The following is a 22,272-nucleotide window of genomic DNA, read 5'->3' as shown; positions in this document are numbered from 1 at the left end:
AAAAGCCGTTTGCCTCCCCGAACGGGAAGAGGGAAAAAGGTGTCTGCTCTCCTCACTTCCGTGGCGCGCGTAAGGACGCGGGGAAATATGAACCTTCATAATTCCCACAATATATATATATATATATATACTGTTCTTTTTAAAATTGTTTTTAGTGGTTGTTCTTGCTGATATTCCAGTTTGCAGTTCCAGTTTGCAGTTGAATTGCAGTTTTCTTGTTTTTTTTTGGTAGTTTTTTTGTGGATGCGTGCACCAGCACTCAGACCTTATGGTTGTTCCTGAGCACAGTAAATAAATAAATGATTGATTGATGATACTTTGCTTCCACCAAGCCGTCATCTCGATACCATCAACAAGCAGATGAAGAACTTGGTGTGGTTTTCCGCCTGCTTTCATTTCCTCAGCAGGAAAAGCTACCGAGACGGATGAGAATGCTAAAAAGAAAAAAAGGAAAAAAAGTCGCAGTTTCGCCCGAAAGAAGCAGCATCGATTGCGAATGCAAATTGGTAGAGAGCTATACGAAGCAAGGATAGTAGTTTAATTGGCCGAGAAAAGTTATGAACATTCGCTTACTAACTAAATAGACAAGCATGGTGTCACTTGAACTCATCTCGCTCGATGACAGCGGAAACTCGCTGTGAAAACGCCAGACTGAGAAAGCGCGCCAGCAGCAGCGGGCAAATTGACCTTCGCGCTGTCTCTCGTCTTGCTTCAACGCGAGCCAAACGTCGAAAGCACAGAGCATACGAAGCTACCGGCACTCGGCGCATGCACTTTGTCCCCATCGAAGATCGCGTTGAAGATGAGGCCCGCGCGGGCGTGCACTGCGCCCACATCGCAGATCGCTTTCGAGATACGGCACTCGCGTGGCCACGCTGTGAGCAGCAGCCGACGGAGCACGCACACCCCCTCCCTCTCCATCGCCTCGCCCCCGTGCCTCGCGCGCGAAAGAAGACCGCGCGCTTCTGGCCTGCCTTTCTCCCTCACGTGCGCTACAGTAAGCCGCGATTGCCCGCTCACCCTCGTACGCTTTCACTAGCACACACAGCGTACGGCGCGCGGCGACGATTTCATCGCCGTTTGACTTTATACGGAACCTCATGTCGACGGCAGAAATGCGTTTGGAGTGTCCATATAATTGCTATCGCAATAAAAAGTTCTGCACCAACTGGAGCCCTGATGACGAGGACTTTTGTCTATAGCTAAACGATCGCAGCGACCAAAGGCCATCTTCATCTCGAAGCTAAGCCCCGATACAACATCTGCCCACTACACGAAACACCTTGAATCTGTGCACATATCTGCCCTCTCTTGCCGGCAGCTTAAGACAAAATACGACTCGTATTCGTCTTTTTACATAGCCGTCGACGATGAAGCGTTCCAGCGCCCGAATGATCGATCAATGTGGACAATTGGCTACCTCCTCAAGACACTCCCTGGGGTGCTTCACTACTACACGCTGCATCCTTCAGATAAATTCCCTCACATTCAAAGTGCCGTGTAATGTGGACATTTTCTATCGAGACGCTTGCGGCCTTCATATTAAATCCCGTGAATTATACGTCAAAGATCTTTCTTCCTCTTTTCCTGTAATTGTAATTGCCGAAATTTGGCTGCGCAGTGACTTACAATCTTCGAATTCTTTCACACCTCAATACAATGTCTTCGGCAGTGACCGAGAATTGAGTGGACCCAAGCGAAAAGGCGGTGGTGTATTGATTGGTGTTTTGAACTCCTTGATATGCGTTTGGTGCACGGATATTGAAACCATACAAGAATCGATATGGGTTGAAATCAGCCTAGAACGTAGCGAGAAATTGCTAATTGGATCCTTTTATCATCGCACATCGAATGGTTCATTTGGATTACTTATAACGCATTTGGGTGCTACATCCATCAGATGCCTTTAATACATTCGTTGGCCATCCTGCGCTCCAAAGACGTCAGATTTCTACTAGTGCGGCTGCGACTTTAGCACTTGGAATACACCAGCAAGGCACGTGTCAACGCTGTAAAAGGGTGGCGTGCCGGTCGACAGTTCCTGCGATCAGCGCGTTACGTCACCGAAGACTACATGAGGACGCACCGCGCTACGGGCTCTTTCACTTGGCAGTGGCGACGACGTGCCGTCAGCATCGTCTAATCATTCTGCAATTTTACTACAGGTCAGTTCCTTTAACCACGTCATTTTTAACGCTTTTCTTGTGCTCGTGGTCGTCGCTACTGCCAAAATTCAACTTTTATTAAGTGTCATTGTGTCTTGCATTTGTGAAAGACATGTCGAAAGACATGGCAAAGGACTTTGTAACATTCAAGGAAGATTTTAGGAGTGAATTTCTTAAGCTGAAGGAGGACACGCTAAATACATTAAAAGATACAGTTGAAAGGGATCTCAGAAGAGAAATTCGTGAATTGAGAACTGAGCAACGAGACATGACGCAAGGTATCGAATTTGCACACACATAAGTTGAGAACTTGAAGAAACGATTGGATGATTAAATCACAAAGAAAGCTTAATTGAAGAAAGAAAATGAGGCGCTTCAGGATAGGTGCAACAAACAAGAAAACCGAACAGGGGATCTTGAGACACAAATGGTTCAGATGGAACAGTACTCCAGGAACAAAAACGTTGAAATTCAGGGTGTTGAAAGAAAGGAAAATGATAACGTCATAGACATCGTCTCCAAGATAGGGGATGCTATCACTAAGCCAATTTCTTAGTCAGATATCAAGGTTTGCCATCGTGTACCTACCCGTGACTCTAACAAAACTAACATTGTCGTGCAGTTCAAATCTCCTGCCAAGCGGGATCTTGCACTGAAAAAGGCAAGAAAAGCACGGTTGAATAACTCGAACATCGGATTCAGCAGTCAAGCACCAATCTTTATGAATGAACACATCTGTCCTGCTAAAAAAAGACTGCTTGGAATGGCCATTAGGAAAAAGCACGAACATCACTGGAAGTCAGTGTGGACATACAAAGATCAAATTTTCGCCAAGAAGACAGACACTTCTGCTCCAATACCCATCAACAGAGAGCACGACTTAACAAAGTTTAACAGCAGCGAATAGCGGTAGGCCTCTAGCATGCAGTACCACACAGTTGCTCTCCCCGAATCCCTTCAGTTTCACGAGCTATCATACAGGTCAGTTCTACACCTAAACGCTCGTTCCGCCCCTTATAAAAACAATATCATCACTGCATTCCTCAACGCATTATCTTTCAGGTTTAATTCATTAAACTTGTCTGAAACGTGGTATTCTGATGATTGCACTGTGCTTCAACTTGACGGTTACAATAATTATTTCATAAATAGTCCCAGTCGGCGTATTGGTGGTGTCGCAATATATGTACAAAACCATCGCAATCACGAACTCGTCCATGAATATAGCAAAATAACGAATGACTTTGAAATAGTAGTGTTGCGAAGCCAGCTTGAAATAATATGTGGAGTCTATCGCCCACCAAACGGAAATGTATGGCGATTTCTAGATTTTTTCGAACAGTTTCTAGATTATATTCATACAAACAACTATCGTCTTATATGTGCTGGTGACATGAACATTAACATCTTAGAATCTAGTAGTGCGGCCATTACATTTACAAACACAATCCTTTCCACCGGCTTCGTAAACCATGTCACAACACCAACACGCATCACTGTGTCTACTTCGTCTGCATTAGATCTTATCATTACAAATTCAGAAACAGTTATTTCACATGTCGGTACTATTTCTTCCGACATTAGTGACCACTGTCAGGTTTTCATGTTTTACGCATCTGGGACAGACGACTTGAATTGCCCACCGCAGGAGGGTTTGATTTATCAGCATATATTGAATGAAGCGTTTGAAACATTTTTGCGGGACGTCTTCACGTACGACTGGTCTAGCGTATTAGATAAAACCAATGCGGACGACGCGTACTCTGAATTCATTACGGCATTTGTGCAAATCTACGCAAAGCGTTTTCCATTCCGCAAGTTAACGCGATCAAAGAAAGCGAGAAAACCGTGGGTAACACGCATCCATATTGGCATGATAAAAAAAAATCTTTACCACAAGTTTCTGCGCACTCGAGTACTATAGGTCCTCAACGATTTTAAGAAAATAAGAAATAAACTAAATGCTGAACTTAGACGGGCAAAGTCATCATACTATCACGAAATTTTCTCCCACATTAATATGAGACATCCAGATGCTGCATGGAAAACGATTAACGAAGTTTTAGGTCGACGACGATGCAATGCCTTGCCTGATAAAGTTTTTCACGATGGCCAAGAGCTAGCCTGCAGATCACTAGCTGACTACTTCAATAAGCATTTTGTTAAATCGGCAATATCAAACACAGTTTGTCCTCTATCTGTGCTGTGAGGTTTGACCTCTAACTCTGTTGACAGTCTGTTCCTGGTACCAACTGACAGTTTTGAAGTTTATAGCACATTCATGAACTTAAATAACAGCAGAGCCCTAGGTGCAGACAATCTTCAAATTAAGCCCGTTAAGTACGTTCTAGAATTCCTCGTACCTGAGTTAGTGCATATATTCAATTTGGTTCTTTCGTCAGGTGTTTTCCCTCAGGCTATGAAGAAAAGCAGAGTCTCAGTTCTTTACAAGGGGGGTGAGAAAAATCAGGTTACAAATTACAGACCGATAAGTATTATACCTTTTTTTCTAAGGGCCTTGAAAAAATAATTTGTGCTTGCGTAGCTAAATTTCTTGATCAAAAAATATATTATCTCACGCTCTCTTTGGATTTAGGAAAGGTAGATTAACAGAAAATGCCCTATTGGTAATTAAAGAACATATGTTAAAAAAACATTCAAAATAACTTTTACACATTGGGCCTTTTGGTAGATTTCAGTAAAGCATTTGACTGCTTCACTCATGACATTTTATTAAATAAATTATCTTCCTATGCAATTCGTGGTAACGCTCTTGAGCTGTTTAAATCTTAGCTAAGTAACAGAAGCCAGTCAGTATGCATTGGCGGTGCGCAATCTTCTTTCCTTCAAGTGTTAAGTGGGGTCTCGCAGGGCAGCGGATTGGGACCTTTGGTGTTTAACGCCTTTATTAATGATATTGTCAATACCGATACAGCAACACATTTCATTATATACGCGGATGACGTTACTGTGCTACTTTCTGGACCGAGCGCAGATGACTTGACAGTAAAATGTTAATAACTTAACCGGCTACTCTCTTGGTCTCGGTCTAATGGGCTACAAATTAATACGCAAAAAACTAAAGCTGTGTTGTTCTGCGCAAAAAACAAACTTCCTAATTCAAACAGCGCTATCATGCACGGTGGACAAAAAATATAATTAGGTGATGAATTTAAGATACTTGGTGTCACATTTTGCTGGGACACTTATATTAATAATATTTGCAAGAAGCTTTCATCTGCACCAGGGCTGATATCATGCTGTCGCGCTTTTCTTCCTGTTCACATTAAAGTTCATATATACGATGCACTGTTCGAATCACATCTTACTTACTGCAATTTAGTATGGGCAACGACTACTACTACCAACATCCCCAAGATTCTAACACTTCAAAAGAGGGTAGTTGGTTGCATAGCGAATGTCCCCTACCTCTCGCATACAGAATATGCTTTCCACACATACAGTATTGTTCCTGTCACATGTATGTATGAATTACGCATTTTACGCTCATTCCGCTTCTCATTTACTGCATTTCGGGAATTTCCAACAAGACTCGCATCACTACAATTTCACAATAAGCGCGTTAACACTAGAAGTGATCCTACATGGTTCCTCCCAAGCTTCCGCACAAATTATAAATAGCAGATGTTGGAACACAACTTACCCTTTATATTAAATAAGTATACCGACATTGATCGTTGGAAAACAACTTACCCTTTATATTAAATAAGTATACCGACATTAATCATTACACTTAAAGCGAACTAAAACAACATTTTACTGATGCGCATTTCCTCTGACAATTTCTTTTTCTGTTCCCTGTGGTTCAACTACTAGTATTCCTGGTGTAATCTGAATGTTATTTGTTATCCTTGTTTGCTTTACTTATATTATTGTGTAACTTCACTGTTGTGTAATGAGAGTACCTTGTAAAAACATATCCTTTCTTATCGTTTTGTTCTGCTTTCTTTTTTAATTTATTTTTATCGATAGCTGCGTCATCATTGTCTGCTTTACTGACATATGTTCACTATTGTGTAATTACTATAATACTTTGTAAAATATTCAACTTTTTTGTTATCCTTTAGAATATGCTTTTACGTTCATTGTTAACGACGAAATGGGACATGTGGAAACTACTGCCACATCACGGTTGCTAGGGCCTCGTCAATCTGTTTTAACCAGCTTTTTGCCCTAGCATCCATTTCCAATGTGTATTTTGGAAAAAATAAAAAACGATTTGATTTGATTTGATTGTGTACCGCCAAATGTATCTCCTGTAATCTTTCATGAAGACATTGCATCAACTGAATGCCCAATATCCTCCCACAGTAAATGGAGCTTACTTGTCCTAGGCGATTTTAACACACCGGGTGCATGCGTACATCTCACAGCAATCGCTACATAGAGAACAAATGCGGCTTATTGTTAGACTTCCTAGCCTTTAATTTCATTTACCAGCATAACTCCATCACGAACTGCTGGGGTAACATGTTAGACTTGTGCCTTATGAATGCGCAGGATCTAAAAGTGTCCCGTTCTCACATTCCTCTTGTGCGTCCCAACAAGTTTCATCCGCCACTAGAAATAATTGGCGTTGTGGCTGCCCTTAGACACAGCACCTCCACCGGTTTCACCAGATGCCCTCACTTTGCTTTCAAACGGGGTGACTACGTTAGTCATCCTACTTCTTTTCCAACGCCGATTGGTCTGAGGTTACTGGCATAGTGGATGCTGAACAGCAGGCTCGCCAAATCACGAAGCTTATCATTGATGCTATACGGAGATATATCCCCCAGTGCGTGCCTAAGTGCTCAAAGTGTCCTCATTGATTCTTGTTTGAACTGATAAATACTTGAAGCATAAAGATCGTGCGCACAGAAAAGCTAAACGCTCGCGAGATAATGACTGGGAGCAGTGATTTCGCCTTTTTAGAGCTCTTTGCAAACGTCTCTAGAAGCGAGATCACGATTCGTATATAGCATTCCTGGAAAAGGGCGCCTCTGATCAGCCAGCTGATATTTGGAAATATATGCGGAATGGCTCCACTAAACGCGGGGAGCCTTTTCGCCAGCTTGACTCAAATGGTGTAGAAGTCTCAGCGGTTGTAAACTGTTTTGATGCTCATGTTTTTTCAACATATAAGGCTTCTGATTTCAATGATAGTACCTGTCAGCAGCAGACTTCTGTTACGATGTAGTACAGTGCTGTTCGATGCGAAGCTCATCCATGAATGCATCCGACGTTTGAAACCCCAAATGTCTTGTGGTCCAGATGGAATTTCCTCGGCCATTTTAGAACCTTACGGCAACATATTTGCGCCGGTATTTACATATATATTTAATAACTCTAAGTTCTTCCACCTTTAAACGCATTGGAGAAACTGCTCGTGTTTTTCCTGTATTTAAGACTGGTTTCAAAACAGATGTCTGGGACTACAGGTCGATTTTACTCCTCAGTGCCACACCCAAGAGATTTGAGCTTGCTCTTCACACCATAGTGTCTTCTAGAGGAAATAGTGTGTTAACCCTAAACCAACACGAATTTCTCTGTGGTCGCTCAAGGGTCACCACTCTTGCGAACTTCATGACGCAGGTCTCTGCGCCAGTATTCCAGAGAGGGCAAGTGGATGCCGTGTACTGCGACATCAGCAAAGCTTTTCATGTGGTCAGCCATCTAATCAGCTGAAGCATGGTGTTCATGCTTTCAGTTGTTGCTTTCCTTCGCAGATATCTTTTGGAGAGGTCCTGCTATGCTAGCGTCAATGAGCAGTCATCTTTTGTGTACAAGGCCACCAGGGGTGTCACTCAAGGATACGTATTAGGACCACTCCTGTTCTTGGTATTGGTCAACGATGGTTTTTTTTTTCGTTATCCGGTTTGCAGAACGGTCCAAAAATAATGGTCTCAGCCTCAGCGCTACTAAGACTAGAATTATGACCTTTACCAGCAAAAGATAAAGTATTCTGTTTTTTTTTCTTTTTCTGTGGGCTCTTTGCCACTGAATAGGATAGCTGAGGTCAATGATCTCTGTGTACTCTTTAATGCTTCGCTAAGCTTTTCATCTCATACTGAACATATTGCTATGCGTGGTCTGCGCTCTCTAGGTTATGTTTGCCGCCTTTCACATGTATTCAAATCCCCTACTCCTTTCCTTAAGCTGTATCAGGCTATACGTCTTCCCTAACTCGAATACTCATCGGTGGTGTGGAATGGAATTCCAAATCCCACAGTGATAGACTAGAAAGAGTTCAGAAAACAATTGTAGCAATTTACCTCAATATTTTCTGCACTGGCATTGGTCAATCTTGTAGCACTTGGACTTTATCCTCACTACTGTCTCTTACCTGTCGACGTATTCGCGCAGACTTTCTGTTTTTGTATGAGCTCCTTCACGGAAACCTGAATTACTCTGAGGTACTTATTTACGTCACGCTTCGAATTTCGCAGAAGGTCACAAAGAGCACCGACGATTGTTCGTTCCTGCTTTTCACAGCAAACATTCTGCGATGTATAAAATCAAAATTTGTATAATACCTATATATATATACATATATATATATATAATTTGTATAATACCTATATACATACGTATATATATATATATATGTATATAGGTATTACAGGAGTCGCATTCGTGGTTCTGTTCACAGCTCCGTATTGTCGTGTGCTAGTTTTTCTGCATATACGTATGGGCTCTCTTTCCCCATGTCGTTTAGTACTGTTACGGGCCGAGGTTTGGAGGTTCCTTCAACAGCGTCTGCTTGGAGCTCGAAACAGGTTGACCATCGGAGAGGGTCTGGTAGGGAAGTCGAGGCGACGTAAGAAGAAATAACGGACGTTTAATACATGGTTACGGGTGAGCGGTGTGCTCCAAATAACAACGTACAAGAAAAGCTCAGCTTGGATGCATCTGCACGCTAGGGCAAAGCAAAAGTGTCCTCCACGTGGCTGCTGGCTGGCCTTCTTATACCCTTCACCATCCGGGCACTTTCTTCCTCCTCCCCTACTGCAGGCTAGGGCAATCCATAGGTTAGCATAAATGGTAGGCGACCGGAGCCGGGTGAACATCCTCTGCTGGGGAGCAAGGTTAGCAGAAATGGTAGGCGACCGGAGCCGGTTGAACATCCTCGGCGGGGGAGCAAGGTTGAGGGCTGGACGACAGGTTTTGTCTCTGACCCTCGCGACTGACACGTCTATTCATGTTGAAGAGCGAGATCGTTAGGCACGCCGATCACCATGCATTTGCACGTGCTCCGAGCATGGTCGCTCTGGGTGAATCGGAATTCCCCACACGTGGTCCGGTCATCGCAGCTCTAAGGGAATCGTAGCAGACTGCCCCGCCACTGAAAGAGATCCCGATGGGCAGGGGACGGCATCCGCTGGCCAGAGGGATGACGCAGGTCGATGCTTGCAGGCGTCGTAGGTTGTCGCACAGCCATCTTGAGCCCGAAACACTGTGATGTTTTCCAACGTAGCTCAATGTCCAGGTGAGAGTCTAGATGCCTCAGAAAGGTCCGCAGCAGTTTCTCGTTCACCACATGCGTCTGCAAAACCTCACCTAAACTCGGCCACTCAGTCAGCAAGCGCGAGACACATCCCCACTGAGTTCTGCCAGGCTTACTTCCCCGCTCAAAAGTGACAGTTTTTACCAACTTACAGCAGCACTAGATACATACACAAATTTGTTATACGCTTCACAAGACATGACTTAACCCAACTGCGTAAACAAAATTAAAACATTTCCAATCCTACGTCAGGAAGAAAAAAAAACACGATTTTGGATGAAACGATCGAGGCTGATTCTTGATCTAGGGGCTTCGACTTAAGCCATCGGCGTTGCCATTGAGAGTTCCCTTTTTATAGCGTATCTCGAAAGAACTATTGCTGCAAAGCGAGACTCCAACGCAGGAGGCGACCATTTTTTGGAAGTCGTTGTCTGCAACCATCTGAGAGGACAATGATCCGTTTCTATGATTAACCTCGAGCCCGCAAGATAACAAGACAATTTTTGAACAGCCCAAGCTAGACATGCGCACTCTATCTACTAAATGGTTCATTTGGGAAAGGAAAGGTTGGCGCTATCTTCTGCAGCCCTTGAGGGAGCACGGCTCATCAGTAGCGCTGTACACCTGTTCTCGACTCGCTCTCTCCCCTTTTCCATAGTACAACCCCCATGCCTCGCTCGCTCGTATCGCACTGAACCACAAATATTCTCGTGTAATCCGGCGATCTTAGCACGGGCTGACTCGTCAGCGTTGAAAGCCGATTCCTTTTTTTTTTTTCGTCTTTTTTTTTCACTTGCGCATCCCTAATATCACGTTGGCGCGGTGGCACTCGATAAGGCTTTGAACGCACCGGCTCCGACGAAGTGAGCTCGATGTCGTGTGTATGAACCGATGTCCTTGCTGGCATATCTACAAATAAATCCTAAAATTCTGGCGGGACTTCTTGCAACTCCGTCGTTTGTTCAGGCTCCAGCTGCGCTTTAAAGACTAGTTCCTTAATCACGGCTGAACTATCTATCTCTAACAGCTGTTGTAGGCCTTCTGACGTGGACGCTACAACCAAATCTGGCAACTGCTCTTCCAATAACTAGGCTGCTTCCACTCCGCGTACTTCTGATTGCGCGGATCGAAACTCCTGTGGTTCCACCGTGGAGGCATTCTCTATCTCCGCTTTCTGAGACTGCGAACCGACATCCACTTCAGTTAGTGCCGTTTCCGTGACTACTTTTGCAGCCAACTCATGAGCTTTCAGTCTCGTTTGTGCCATCACGATAGCCTTTTCCAACATTAGCCCTTTCGCGCGCAGAATCTGATCTGACCTATTTCAGAATAGGTAAGGATACTGCGTAGGAAGCGTAGGTGATACGGCATCTTCCGTCTCAACTGCACGGAAATGACCTTTAATAGCTACCGGAAGACATGCACTATGAGTTCCTACAGCTTGCTTTATCCAGGCGCTTTTACCTGTGAACATCTCTGGCTCCACATACGAACTGTGAACCACGTCCATGTTAGCCGCACAGTCACGCAGTACGCGACATCGTTTCCCGTTTACCTCAAGGTCGCGTATATACGGTTCGAGCAGTTTCATGTTCTCGTCATTGCAATCAACCGATAGAAACACTACCTTTGCCTGGTCAGCTTGCGCAGCAATGTGCCCTGGTTTGTGACAGTTACAACAAAGAAATGGTTTCCTCGCTTCCAATTTCTTTTTTTGCTCTGCTGTAGCTCCAGGGGTCCCTTCCGACCCGGAAGTACTACAATTTGAGCTACCATCAATTACAGACTCGTTCTTTCTCTTTTAGGGCCCTAGCTTCGGCCTGCCAAACCTGAAATTGTGATCACATTTTCGACCATCGCTGACTTCGCGACCCCGACACGTCACAAATTTCTCGGCTAGTTCAGCGGCTCTGGCTATCGTACTAACTTCTGGTCTATCTTGAACCCAGTACCTCACGTTCTCAGATAACCGCTTATAAAATTGTTCCAGTGCAAAGCACTGAACAACCTTCGCGCGATCACCATAGGCCTTTTGTTCCTTGAGCCATTCCTCCATGTTTGACATAAGCTTATATGCAAACTCTGTATAGGACTCATTCCTGGCCTTTTACATTTCGAAGAACTTCCGCCGAACGCTTCCGCTGACAGCCTATACTTTCTCAGCAAACTGGACTTTACCTTATCATAATCCCCAGCTTCCTCCTGGTTAAGAGTGAAATGCGAAAACATGTACCCGTGTACCTAGATTTAGGTGCACGTTAAAGAACCTCAGGTGGTCCAAATTTCCGGAGTCCCCCCCCTACGGCGTGCCTCATAGTCAGATCGTGGGTTTGGCACGTAAAACCCCATAAATAAATTAATTAGCGATTACGTTCGTTGCCTCACCCGGTAACAGTGTGAGCAGACGCTGTGCCCACGACTCGCGAGAGAACCCTTGCTTCTCGCACGTCATCTCGAACTTCACCAAGAACAAACCAATGTCCTCTCCGAGCTTATAAGGCCACATTAGCTCTGTCATCTTTAATGATACGCGCTCTCCTGCACTGTTTCCATCGCTCCTCTGCCCTGTTGCTCGAGCTCGTTGCATTTCAAGCTCGAGTCGCTTCAATTCAATTGCGCGTTCCCTCTGTTCCTTACGTTCTTCACGTTCCCTCTGTTCCTTACGTTCTTCACGTTCTTCCCGTTCTTCACCTTCTTTCTGTTCTTTACGTTCCTGTTCTCCACGTTCTTTCTGTTCTTTACGTTTCTGTCCTTCACGCTCTTTTGTCTGACTTTTTGCAGTTTCCCTCTCTCTAATGATCTCTAGGCATTTCGTAAGCTCATCATCCTCAGCCTTTAGAGCAAGAATAGCCTCAATCAACTCTGGTTTTCGGAGTGCGTCAATGACATCCAAGCGCAACTCCTTCGCTAGCTCCAACAACTGCGGTTTACGCAACGACTTCAAGTTCATGGCTGTTTTCACAGCTGCTTTCTTTACTGTACACAACTTTCTTGCCGCAACCTAACTGGGCGACAACAATAGCTCAATTGCCCGTTCTGTTGTAGCACTTCAACAAAACCTGGCAAAACTCCCCAAAGAAAGTCGCACACTTACCAACTTGCTGCCAAGAATCCGGCGTAGACCATTGCAAACACTGCATTCAGTTGCGACTTGGTAGACGAGGCTCGTAAATCCATGTATCCCCGCTTGGCATCCAGTTGCAGAGCGGGTTGGGCTTTGATGTATCTCATCGCTGCTAATCAGTTGTTACGGGCCGAGGTTCGGGGGTACCTTCAACAGCGTCTGCTTGGAGCTCTAACCAGGTTGACCATCGGAGAGGGTCCGGTAGGGAAGACGAGGCGACGTAAGAAGATATAACAGACGTTTAATACATGGTTACGGGTGAGCGGTGTGCTCCAAGAACAACGTACAAGAAAAGTTCAGCGTGGATGCACCTGCACGCTAGGGCAAAGCAAAAGTGTCCTCCACGTGGCTGCTGGCTGGCCTTCTTATACCCTTCACCATCCGGGCACTTTCTTCCTCCTTTTGCCCTACTGCAGGCTAGGGCAATCCATAGGTTAGCATAAATGGTAGGTGACCGGAACCGGTTGAACATCCTCGGCGGGGAGAGCAAGGTTGAGGGCTGGACGACAATTTTTGTCTCTGACCCTCCCGACTGACACCTTTAATCATGTTGACGAGCGAGATCGTTAGGCACGCCGATCACCATGCGTTTGCACGTGGTCCGAGCATGGTCGCTCTGGGTGAATCGGAACTCCCCACACGTGGTCCGACCATCACAGCTCTAAGGAAATCGTAACAGTACAGTTTCAGCTTGCCTGGCGATATGTTAATGTTTCAGCGGCGTTTTTTTTTTTTTTTCGTACATGTAATGTTCTTGGTGCATTGAATGTACGTGTATTTTAAATGAATCGTTTCCTCTTTCTTTATTCACGATCCCTTACGTTTGTACCTTTAGCTGCGCATTTTTTTTTTTCTTCGTTGCACTTGCTCACTAATCTTCTGTTCATTTTCGGGATACCTTACATTGTCGATAGATAAGAGCTTGTTTTAGTAACTTTCCATATTCTTTGTGGTGAGTCAGTATTATGCCCAAATGAATTTTCTGTACATTAATATTTTCCTTTTGCCTTTGTATTCTTTTTTTAAAGCTTTGCATTATGTTTTCGTTAGATTACCCGTGCGCCGCTATTACCATCTCATGTTTTTTTTTTTTTCTGGGCACATAATCTAACGGCTGGATTGAATAATTACAGCGAAGCTGTATGTGGCTAGCCGATTCGTCCATCTGTCGCCTGTATGTCGAAAACTAGCATCATCAGCAACGGCTTGAGCGTCGTCGTCGTCTTCCGCAGCTGGCTCGCCCCTCGGCGCAACCGCGCGAACGCGCTCGTGCCACTGCTCCTACGTTCGTCGTCTTCTTCCACAGTGGCTCCATTGCCGCTCTTCCTTACGTAGAACTTCACTTCTCTTCGTGTCGTCGTAGTGGGGAGGCCGTGTTTACGGGGATATGGCTCATACCCCCTTTGGGTATGAGTCATTCATTGTCTTACGTAAGGGACAGATTTAATTTTGAAACAATTCAATTTTGAAGAATTGCAAGGCGGCCATGACGGGCGAATGCTGCTAACCACGCCGCCGAGCAAACTCGAGACATCGAACCCAAGCGACAACGGCGGACTGCGGGCGTACCGTCAGTGACGTCGTTCTCTCCGTCGCAGACGAACGTGTGTGTAACTTGATTAAGAAACATAAAGACGTAACCAATAACTGAGAAATATTTTAATGAACCGTCGGGATTCACCCAGTGATAAACACCGGGGCCGTACGTTTCAGGCTCGCTGGTTAACCATTTGTACGGAGTGCTTGGGCGGTGTTTTTTTTTTTTTTTATTGACTCTCACGACATTGTTCGTGTTTTTCTCTGTCTTTCTGTTGTGAATTCACCTTGGCTTTTGTTGACTGTAAACTGTTCCTTTTCATAATTGTCGTCTTCTGTTTAATGTGTTTTTTTCTGTATATGTATTATTTAATTCTTTCTTTTTTCGTCCGTCCACACTGACACTTTAGGGTTGGTGCTGGTCACTCTAAATAAACAATTGATTGCGTGATTTATTATTATTATTATTATTATTATTATTATTATTATTATTATTATTATTATTATTATTATTATTATTATTATTATTATTATTATTATTATTATTATTATTATTATTATTATTATTATTAGGCCAAATAAGTTTGACAGATACGAGAACTAGGATGCTGTACAATCTCTTCTGCAAATAAAACTAACGCGAAAAACAGTCACGAAGGAAGATTTCATGTTACCATGATAGTCGGTTAGTACGTACTACTATTCTAGCTTGGTTACCATACGAATCTGTATCAAGACAGCACGTTGTAGTTCACTGAAAATGTTTCGAAAATAGTAATTAGGTGTCTGAGTAGTTTACTTTCACTGCACATTATATGTGATTAACTGCATTGTATCGAACTTAATTTGAACTATTATCAGAATAAGTTATGGTTGGCAATTATGATACGACACCATTTTAATGTTGTCATTGAATGTATTTTTAACATTTAATGTAATTTTAAAACTGCGCAGAGTCAAAAAATGAAGAAAACATCCATTTACCCTCTATTTTTTTATGTGAACGACCAAAGGTTGGTCTCCTATATTCCCTGAAGCGTAGCCATAGGTTTGTGAGATATTTTAAATGTATGGGCTACCTTAATAGGATTAAGCGAATGAGTTGCGACGTTTTTTTATGTTTACCCTGTTATTGGACGTCTACAACGGCCATTAACAAAATTTTGCCCATTATGCCTAAAAAGATAACCATTAAAGTCATATTCGTCATTTTAAATCATAATTGATAATAAAACATTACTACCTATTCTAGCCAAAGTTGGTTTACCGGGCAACTTACAAAATGAATTAGTTAAGTACTTAAGACATGAGTTTATATAAGGGACTCAAGTAAACTGCCTCGTTCTAGCAATTAAGCGTAAATAAATGTGAATACGGAAACTGTCGAAACTAAAGGAATGAAGAATGCACAACGTGTATGCTCATTATTTGTACCTGAACTTGTTTTTTTTTTTTTTGTTATTGTGGCATCATCCAGATATTGCGTTTTGTTGCTGAAAAAAAAAACTATTTCCCTGGCTCACGTAGATTCATAGAACCGTAGTAGACGCGGCATCAGCGCATTTTATTTGTTGATTGCCATGACGGTCGTTCGTTTGTAAAATGCGTGCTCTAAGAAGCTCATCATTAATCTGGTTTCTTTCTATTCATTCTCGTTGTTTCTCCAACAGGTGCTGTAAGAGCTGGAGAAAGATTGGAATCAGAACTGGCCACAAAAAGTGCAAAAGCAGCCGACCCCACACTTCGTATGGAGCAGGAACTTCCCCATTACAGAGGATTTCTCTGTCAGACAGCCCAACGCCCGCAGTTTCCTGTTGTGAGTGGCTTTGCCGCGTGCCCACTCAGCGTTGCCATTTTAAACTCCGAACTGTCAAGGCTAGCAATCTACACGCCTCTGTAGTAGCCTCGTTGCGTCTGTCCAATTTCCAAACAGCGTGACATTGTTGGAGTCTTTAGTGGTGTTGCAAGAGTGCATCAACTCATATCGCTGCCGATTCGGTCAGAATTCCGGCTATTACGGCCCAACGCTCAAGATTGCGGCGCTAAATATGGCAGCTAGGATGAATTTTACTTCCATAATTCGTTGCAGCCATCGCTGAAGAAATTAAAGAACCTCTATATGTGAGTATCGACACTGTACCGGCATGCGTTCAGTGTCGCATCAGGCTTCTATGAGCAAAATAGTCTTTCGCACTTCTGTACTATTTCACCCGCTCTAAAATGAGAAAAATGCTTCGAAAAGCATTCCACCGTTAAAGATGTCAAAAAACACAAAACCTAAAATGGCGGACCGCGAATTGACCTTGCGTCATGAAAATTATTTACTTGCAATGCTGCCAATTTTCCACCCGAACGTGAATGTTCACAATAAAATGTCGAGTTGGGATACCTGATTTGGCCAGAGAGAGAAAACAAAGGACGGATCAGTTAAGTGACGCCCTCTGTGGTAAGGCACGATTAATTTCCAAGTGTATGTGCAGCGCGTCTGCTGTGTAGGTGCCTTGAACTCTCGCCGTCGCGTTGTTTTCTTTTTTCCTTTTTGTTTAACTAGAATTAATGACGCATAAAAGAGAGACATTGAATAAAAGTGCACTAGACTGCAGCGCGGAACTCAAGGCGAAGCTGAATGCGCTATTTTATCGCTTGACCTCGCACAAGACGTGCTTGACATTTCTGAACAGTCCTCTTTTGTGACACTAAGAAAGGTGTGCGGAGACATAAGATGGCCCGCACACTCCTTGCTACACCTTTCACAGCTTCCTTTCGTCAGAGTACAGCGCCATAACGTCTGAAGAACGATGTTGGGACCATAAACGCAAAACACAGGCCTCGTCGATTTGTATTCGAACTTGTTTTTTACCAAAACCGTGCATGTAGAATACAAAAAAATGTGGCACTCGGCTATAATGGTTGCGTAAGCAGACAGTGCTGACGTCACACTTTGCACCTGTAGTGAAAGCTGTGGCGCTTGTTGCATGGGTGCAGAAACGTCATGGCACATGTACTGGTGCTACGCAACAGCTGATGGTTTGCGATGAGGTCATGAACGAAAAGCATATGTGGCGCTTCGTTCTTGCCCTCAAGGCTAAAATCAGCACATTACGAGGAACACACGACGAAGGAATTTTATTCATTGGGCATAAAATTGCAGATACTGCATACACAACAAAAAGAATAGAAACTGATAACTTTTTTGAGTGGTTTGCAGTCACCGCAAAACAAATGATTTGAATGTACTTTATTTCAACTGCTTACTCAAAACGCTTGCTTACTTGGATAAAAATGACAGATTAAGAACGACACGTCATGTTGGCTCTACCCACCTGTCGTAAAGTTCGTACCCCCAGTAGTTCGACTGACAAAAAAAAACGAAAAAAAAAGACACAGGTGAAGAAAACAAAGGCTTAAAGAAGCGAGGTTTGCATCGGAGCAGATGTGACGAGCACGCGGTAGTACGCACGCACCCAGAAACGTAACACAGTAGAACAAAAACAAATTACCGATGAAACGCAACAATCAACGACCCCCAGTCTTACCACGCCACAATCCGGCCCCTGGTCCCAAGAGCCTCAAAGAGCCCAAATGGAAGGTTGCCAGCAGAACCGTGTTAAATGTTCATCCAGCCGCAAATTAACAACAACAACAATAACAAAAATAACAACTCAAGCAACCAAGTGCATTGCCAAGGGTGTAGTCACAAGCCCTGGATAGTCTCTGGTCACAAACCATTCATTTCGCTGAACAGGCACTTTGAGAAGCTGCGGCCTCGAAAGCAAAAGTTTACTCGCTCAAGAGGAGTACGGCCGCTCAGCATCGTGCCGTGCAAATGACCTTCTCGTGCTCGCCCCAATCAATTTTCTCAGTTCCAATTGCTGACGTTTGCAGGATGGTCACAGCGGATCCGATTATATGTTCAGGCGCGGTACGTGGTGACGGCTACGTGCTATTGCACATGCGCAAAAATGACTAGTTGATGCCGACAGAAAAACGCACACCGCACCTGAACATGGTGCACGGTCTACTGTAGCTCTCCTGCGCCAGCCAACAGCTGGATGTTGGCGTGTCGCTCCACGTCTTGAGAATACATCTTGTTGATTACTGGCCAGGCAGTCCTATTTGGATGTTACCTCATACCCGTAACACTCGGTCTCTTAAACAAACGCGTTTGCCAACCGGTCATACAGCTTACAAAAAAAAAGTGTGTCCAGAGATAGAACTCACAATCCTTAATTTACACAGAGCTCACTTATTAACAGAACCGGGCAATACGCAGCAGCACAAACAAGACACAACATGTTACTATTACATAGTCAATTTAACCCACGCATTAAGCATGCTGTATTTCAGATTTTTGTACTCGTGCCATTCAGATATTTTTCTTTTAGTCAAGTCTCTACTAAAGCACGTCTTGATATTGGCGTGCAGCTAGTGCCACCCATCTGGTTACAAACGCGTACAGCTGTCACACACTCCGAAGTTATCTGGCTGAAAGATGAGGCATTATTCTTGCACAAAAAGTCAGCACTCGTAATACATCTACACTTACGTTGCCGCATTTGACCACGCAATTGCACTTGCTAGCACTCCCTCCCAGTGGCGTCAAAGCTGACAAGAAGACGATGTGCGGTACAGTGTTCGCGTCCCAAAATGGTGTTCCGAGCTAACTGCGATAGCCTCAAAACAAGGAACTCAATAAATGAAATTATCAACAAGGCAACTGATGGCTCAACGTGACTGCTTCTACGGAAACGATTGTTTTAAACTGAGAGGAAGAGTAAAGCATTAACGCGGCGTGATTTTGTGTCCTGAGACGACGAATCGAAGACGCAAGCTGTGGTCGTGAGGACGGCCACGCGCTTGGTCGCTTCGGCCTCAAGGCCTGTCATGGCTCGCGATACGAAGGTGGCCTGGCAGAAACGAGATATGCAGCGCGCACTCGGACCAGAGGAGATCTAGGGACTGTGACTTTCACATTCCCAAAGAAAAGAAAGCAATGCAATTGAAGCCGTCGACATTCACGCATGAGGCGCATTGAGAACGAAGCGTGAACGCTTGAATATGCAAGATGGCGCGGCATGATCCAGACGCGACGAGGAATGTGTCTGTTGTGCCAGAGTTGCCAGAGAACAAAAAGAGAACAGCAGAAGAAGTGACGCACAGCGCGTGCACAGGGTGGTCTCGCACGGCGCGCCTAGCCGGCGGCGCACCTTCCTTAACGGCATTTGTGCAGCGGGCGAGCTTAGCAGCATTGCAGCTGAGCGTTGTCACGCTTCCAAATCTCCACCGCGCTGCCGGTTCAACGGGGCGACCATCGTTGCCGACAGGCGGCCGTGTGTCACCTCCCTACAAACACAACGTAGGCGTGGTTAAAAATGCTTTCTGCCTCCTCCAGCGACAACAGAGGCCAAAATCAGTTGTGAATTTTTTTTGGGCTTCCAGGAGACACGTACGATGGCCTGGCGTTCACTATGGGATTTTGGCCACCGCTAGTCCGTCGATTGGCGGGGATACCGCGGCGATTCTCCTTACGGGGCTTTCGGCGAACCTTTGGAAGAGCGAATTGCAAACGGTTAAGAGCGACACCGGCGCCGCTCAGAAGACCCTTTGCATAGCGACAAAGAAAAAAAGGAATGAACATTTAAGAGAGACGGCGCCCTCTACTTGCTGGGCGGCACGCGTCTTAGCACAAACTACGCCACCGCGCTGTCGAATGTGACTCAAGACTCGAGTGCTCGGAGGGAAAGAAAAATGAAATAAGATAACTCCGAAGCACGTCCGGGGGCTTGCCGCAGGCAAGCCACTGCAGCTCCCGGTCAGAGAGAGGCTTCGCCGCGGTGGGGCAACGTCACAGTTGCGCTCGGCATCCCAAACTTGGAAGAGAACAAAAATGAGAACCAAGGCAGCGCTGAGGGTACCCTCATGACCACAGCTCGAAACTAGTAGCTGACTCTACGGAGGAAGATGGACCTCGAGCACATGGCCGCGAAGCCAGCCACTGAAATACTGCTCTCGGGTTGGTGACCCGGCGGCTTCTGGAGGATGTCCAGGCGCCGCCGCGTCACTGGCAGCTAATGTTGAGTACAGTACCTGAGCAATCGTCACTTCTCCGGGTGCCAGAGTGCAACAGAAGAATGCGGGAGAGAATGGCTAAGCGAGGACCCCGGTAGAGCAGACTTGCAACGAGAAAAAAAAAATCGGATGTGCGTCTACGGAGCACGCGCAGGAGCAGACACCGACTGCCGGGCAGCTCTCATTGGCTTGTGGGGCTAGTTTTTGAACTTGAACCACTTTGAATCACTACGCGGACGAAAGGGTGAGTCCTTTCCAAGAGAACCGAAGGAAAAGAGGGCGCTCGCCTCCCGTGGCGGCGACGGAAAAGCAGCAGGCATACCAAGGGAGCAGCGAAAGCAGAATGTTGTCACCTCTTGGGTGGGGGTCTAGTCCTCTCCGCATAGCCGTCAGGTATGGGAGCTGGATGGGGGGAGGGCGTCAAAGAACACGCGTCACTTTTTATTGAGTAAGCACTCTCAAAACAGGACTGAAACAGGCTTGCTTCCTGCACTCTCACACGGTACACATATTATAGTATAGAATTATGTATATATTTATAGTCTCACCTTTTCCGCGTAACCTACAGCGAGAGGGGCGGCCCCTTCGACGCGTCCCAGCGGTTCGTTACCGCGATGCACGGGGAGCCGAGCCCTCCGCGCTCCACCCACGGAATTCCCCGCGCTGCCCTGGACCCGCGAGCGCGCCCAAACTTAGCTGTTGTTGCTGTTCGCTGTTGTGTCTTTGGTTCCTTTTCCTTGTTGTTTTGTTCGTACCTCTCCCGAGGCGGGATCGCCCTTCGACGACGAGTGGCGGCGTTCTCGGCGCGCTACGAGGGCGTTCGGAAAGAACCGTGCTTTTAAAAAACGAAAAATTTACCCTCCCCTTGTCCCTATGTAGTATATAATACATCACTTTGGGGTCTCCTCGTCGCCCTTCCACCACCCCAGACAAACATGAACCAGGTTGGCAGAGAAGCGCTGGTGCAAGATATCGTGTGTCTACCCGACTAGGCTATCTTGGCGGAAATAAAAGGAGAACTTGCTGCCTCGATCCGCCCGCGAGCGGCTCCCCGACGCCCCTTCGACGCTGTTGTCTTTGTGCCTCGGCCGTTGCCACACATACATATTTATATGTGTTTATATATACATACATATACGCTTATATATGTACATATATATAAATATACGCAACTATACGGATATATATGTGTACATATAACGCGGACCAAAATGTCCCAAGGAGCTTCTCTTTTTTGCGTCTTCCCTCTCTCGTCCCGGTGTGTATCTGTGTGCGCTGCTGCAGCGGGCACACGCGCCCCCTCTCTCGGGTGTTGGTGTCGTCCTCCTCGTCTCGGGGGAGGGCCGGCGGGAGGGTGGTGTCGGCCGCTGGCAGCGGGTGGCCCGCGAAGTGAACAGCCTCGGCAACATCACCACCAACAGCAACAGTGGAAAAAGAAGGCGGGGAGGCCCCTTGCGGAGAAAGCAAAAAGGTTGCATACCTTCCCGACCAGCGCAAAAAGGGGGAGAAACACATTCACGAGTCCTTAGTCCGCGGCCCAAGTGGCGGCAGGAGTATCACGAAATGCAAGGGAAGGGAAATCAACATGCAACTTGGCTGCTGTCGAGTGAGCAGGCCTCCAGTTCGGGTCGGCCGCGCGGGAGGCACCAGCGGCCTCGGCTGAGCCGCCGCCGCTCAGTAGAGTCCGCAGCCGCGCAGGTTGTTGGCAATGATGACATCCGTGACCGCGTCGAACACAAACTGGATGTTGGTCGTGTCCGTGGCACAGGTCATGTGGCAGTAGATCTCCTTGGTGGTGGATTTGTTCTTGGCTTCGAACTGCGCCTGGATGTAGGCGGCCGCCTCCCCGTACTCCTGGGCACCTGCATACA

General features: G+C 45.6%; 2 protein-coding genes across 2 annotated transcripts in view; one reads left to right on the top strand and one right to left on the bottom strand.

Moving 5' to 3' along the window:
• The window catches only part of LOC119436152 (alcohol dehydrogenase [acceptor]), a 76,744-nt gene extending 60,614 nt beyond the window's left edge, over positions 1 to 16,130 (top strand). Inside the window, exon 12 of the mRNA XM_037702913.2 lies at positions 16,003 to 16,130. The gene's annotated coding sequence lies outside the window, so the exon portion shown is untranslated. The remainder of the gene's footprint in view (positions 1 to 16,002) is intronic.
• Positions 16,131 to 17,441: 1,311 nt separating this feature from the next.
• The window catches only part of LOC119436153 (guanine nucleotide-binding protein G(o) subunit alpha), a 136,190-nt gene continuing 131,359 nt past the window's right edge, over positions 17,442 to 22,272 (bottom strand). Inside the window, exon 8 of the mRNA XM_037702916.2 lies at positions 17,442 to 22,263. Within this exon, the coding sequence (XP_037558844.1) occupies positions 22,076 to 22,263 (188 nt within the window). The 3' untranslated portion in view covers positions 17,442 to 22,075. The remainder of the gene's footprint in view (positions 22,264 to 22,272) is intronic.

The sequence above is a fragment of the Dermacentor silvarum genome, chromosome 1 (genome assembly GCF_013339745.2).
Source record: "Dermacentor silvarum isolate Dsil-2018 chromosome 1, BIME_Dsil_1.4, whole genome shotgun sequence".
NCBI lineage: Eukaryota > Metazoa > Arthropoda > Arachnida > Ixodida > Ixodidae > Dermacentor > Dermacentor silvarum.
The sequence above is the reverse complement of the archived record's forward strand: the minus strand, read 5'-3'. Positions and strand labels throughout refer to the sequence as shown.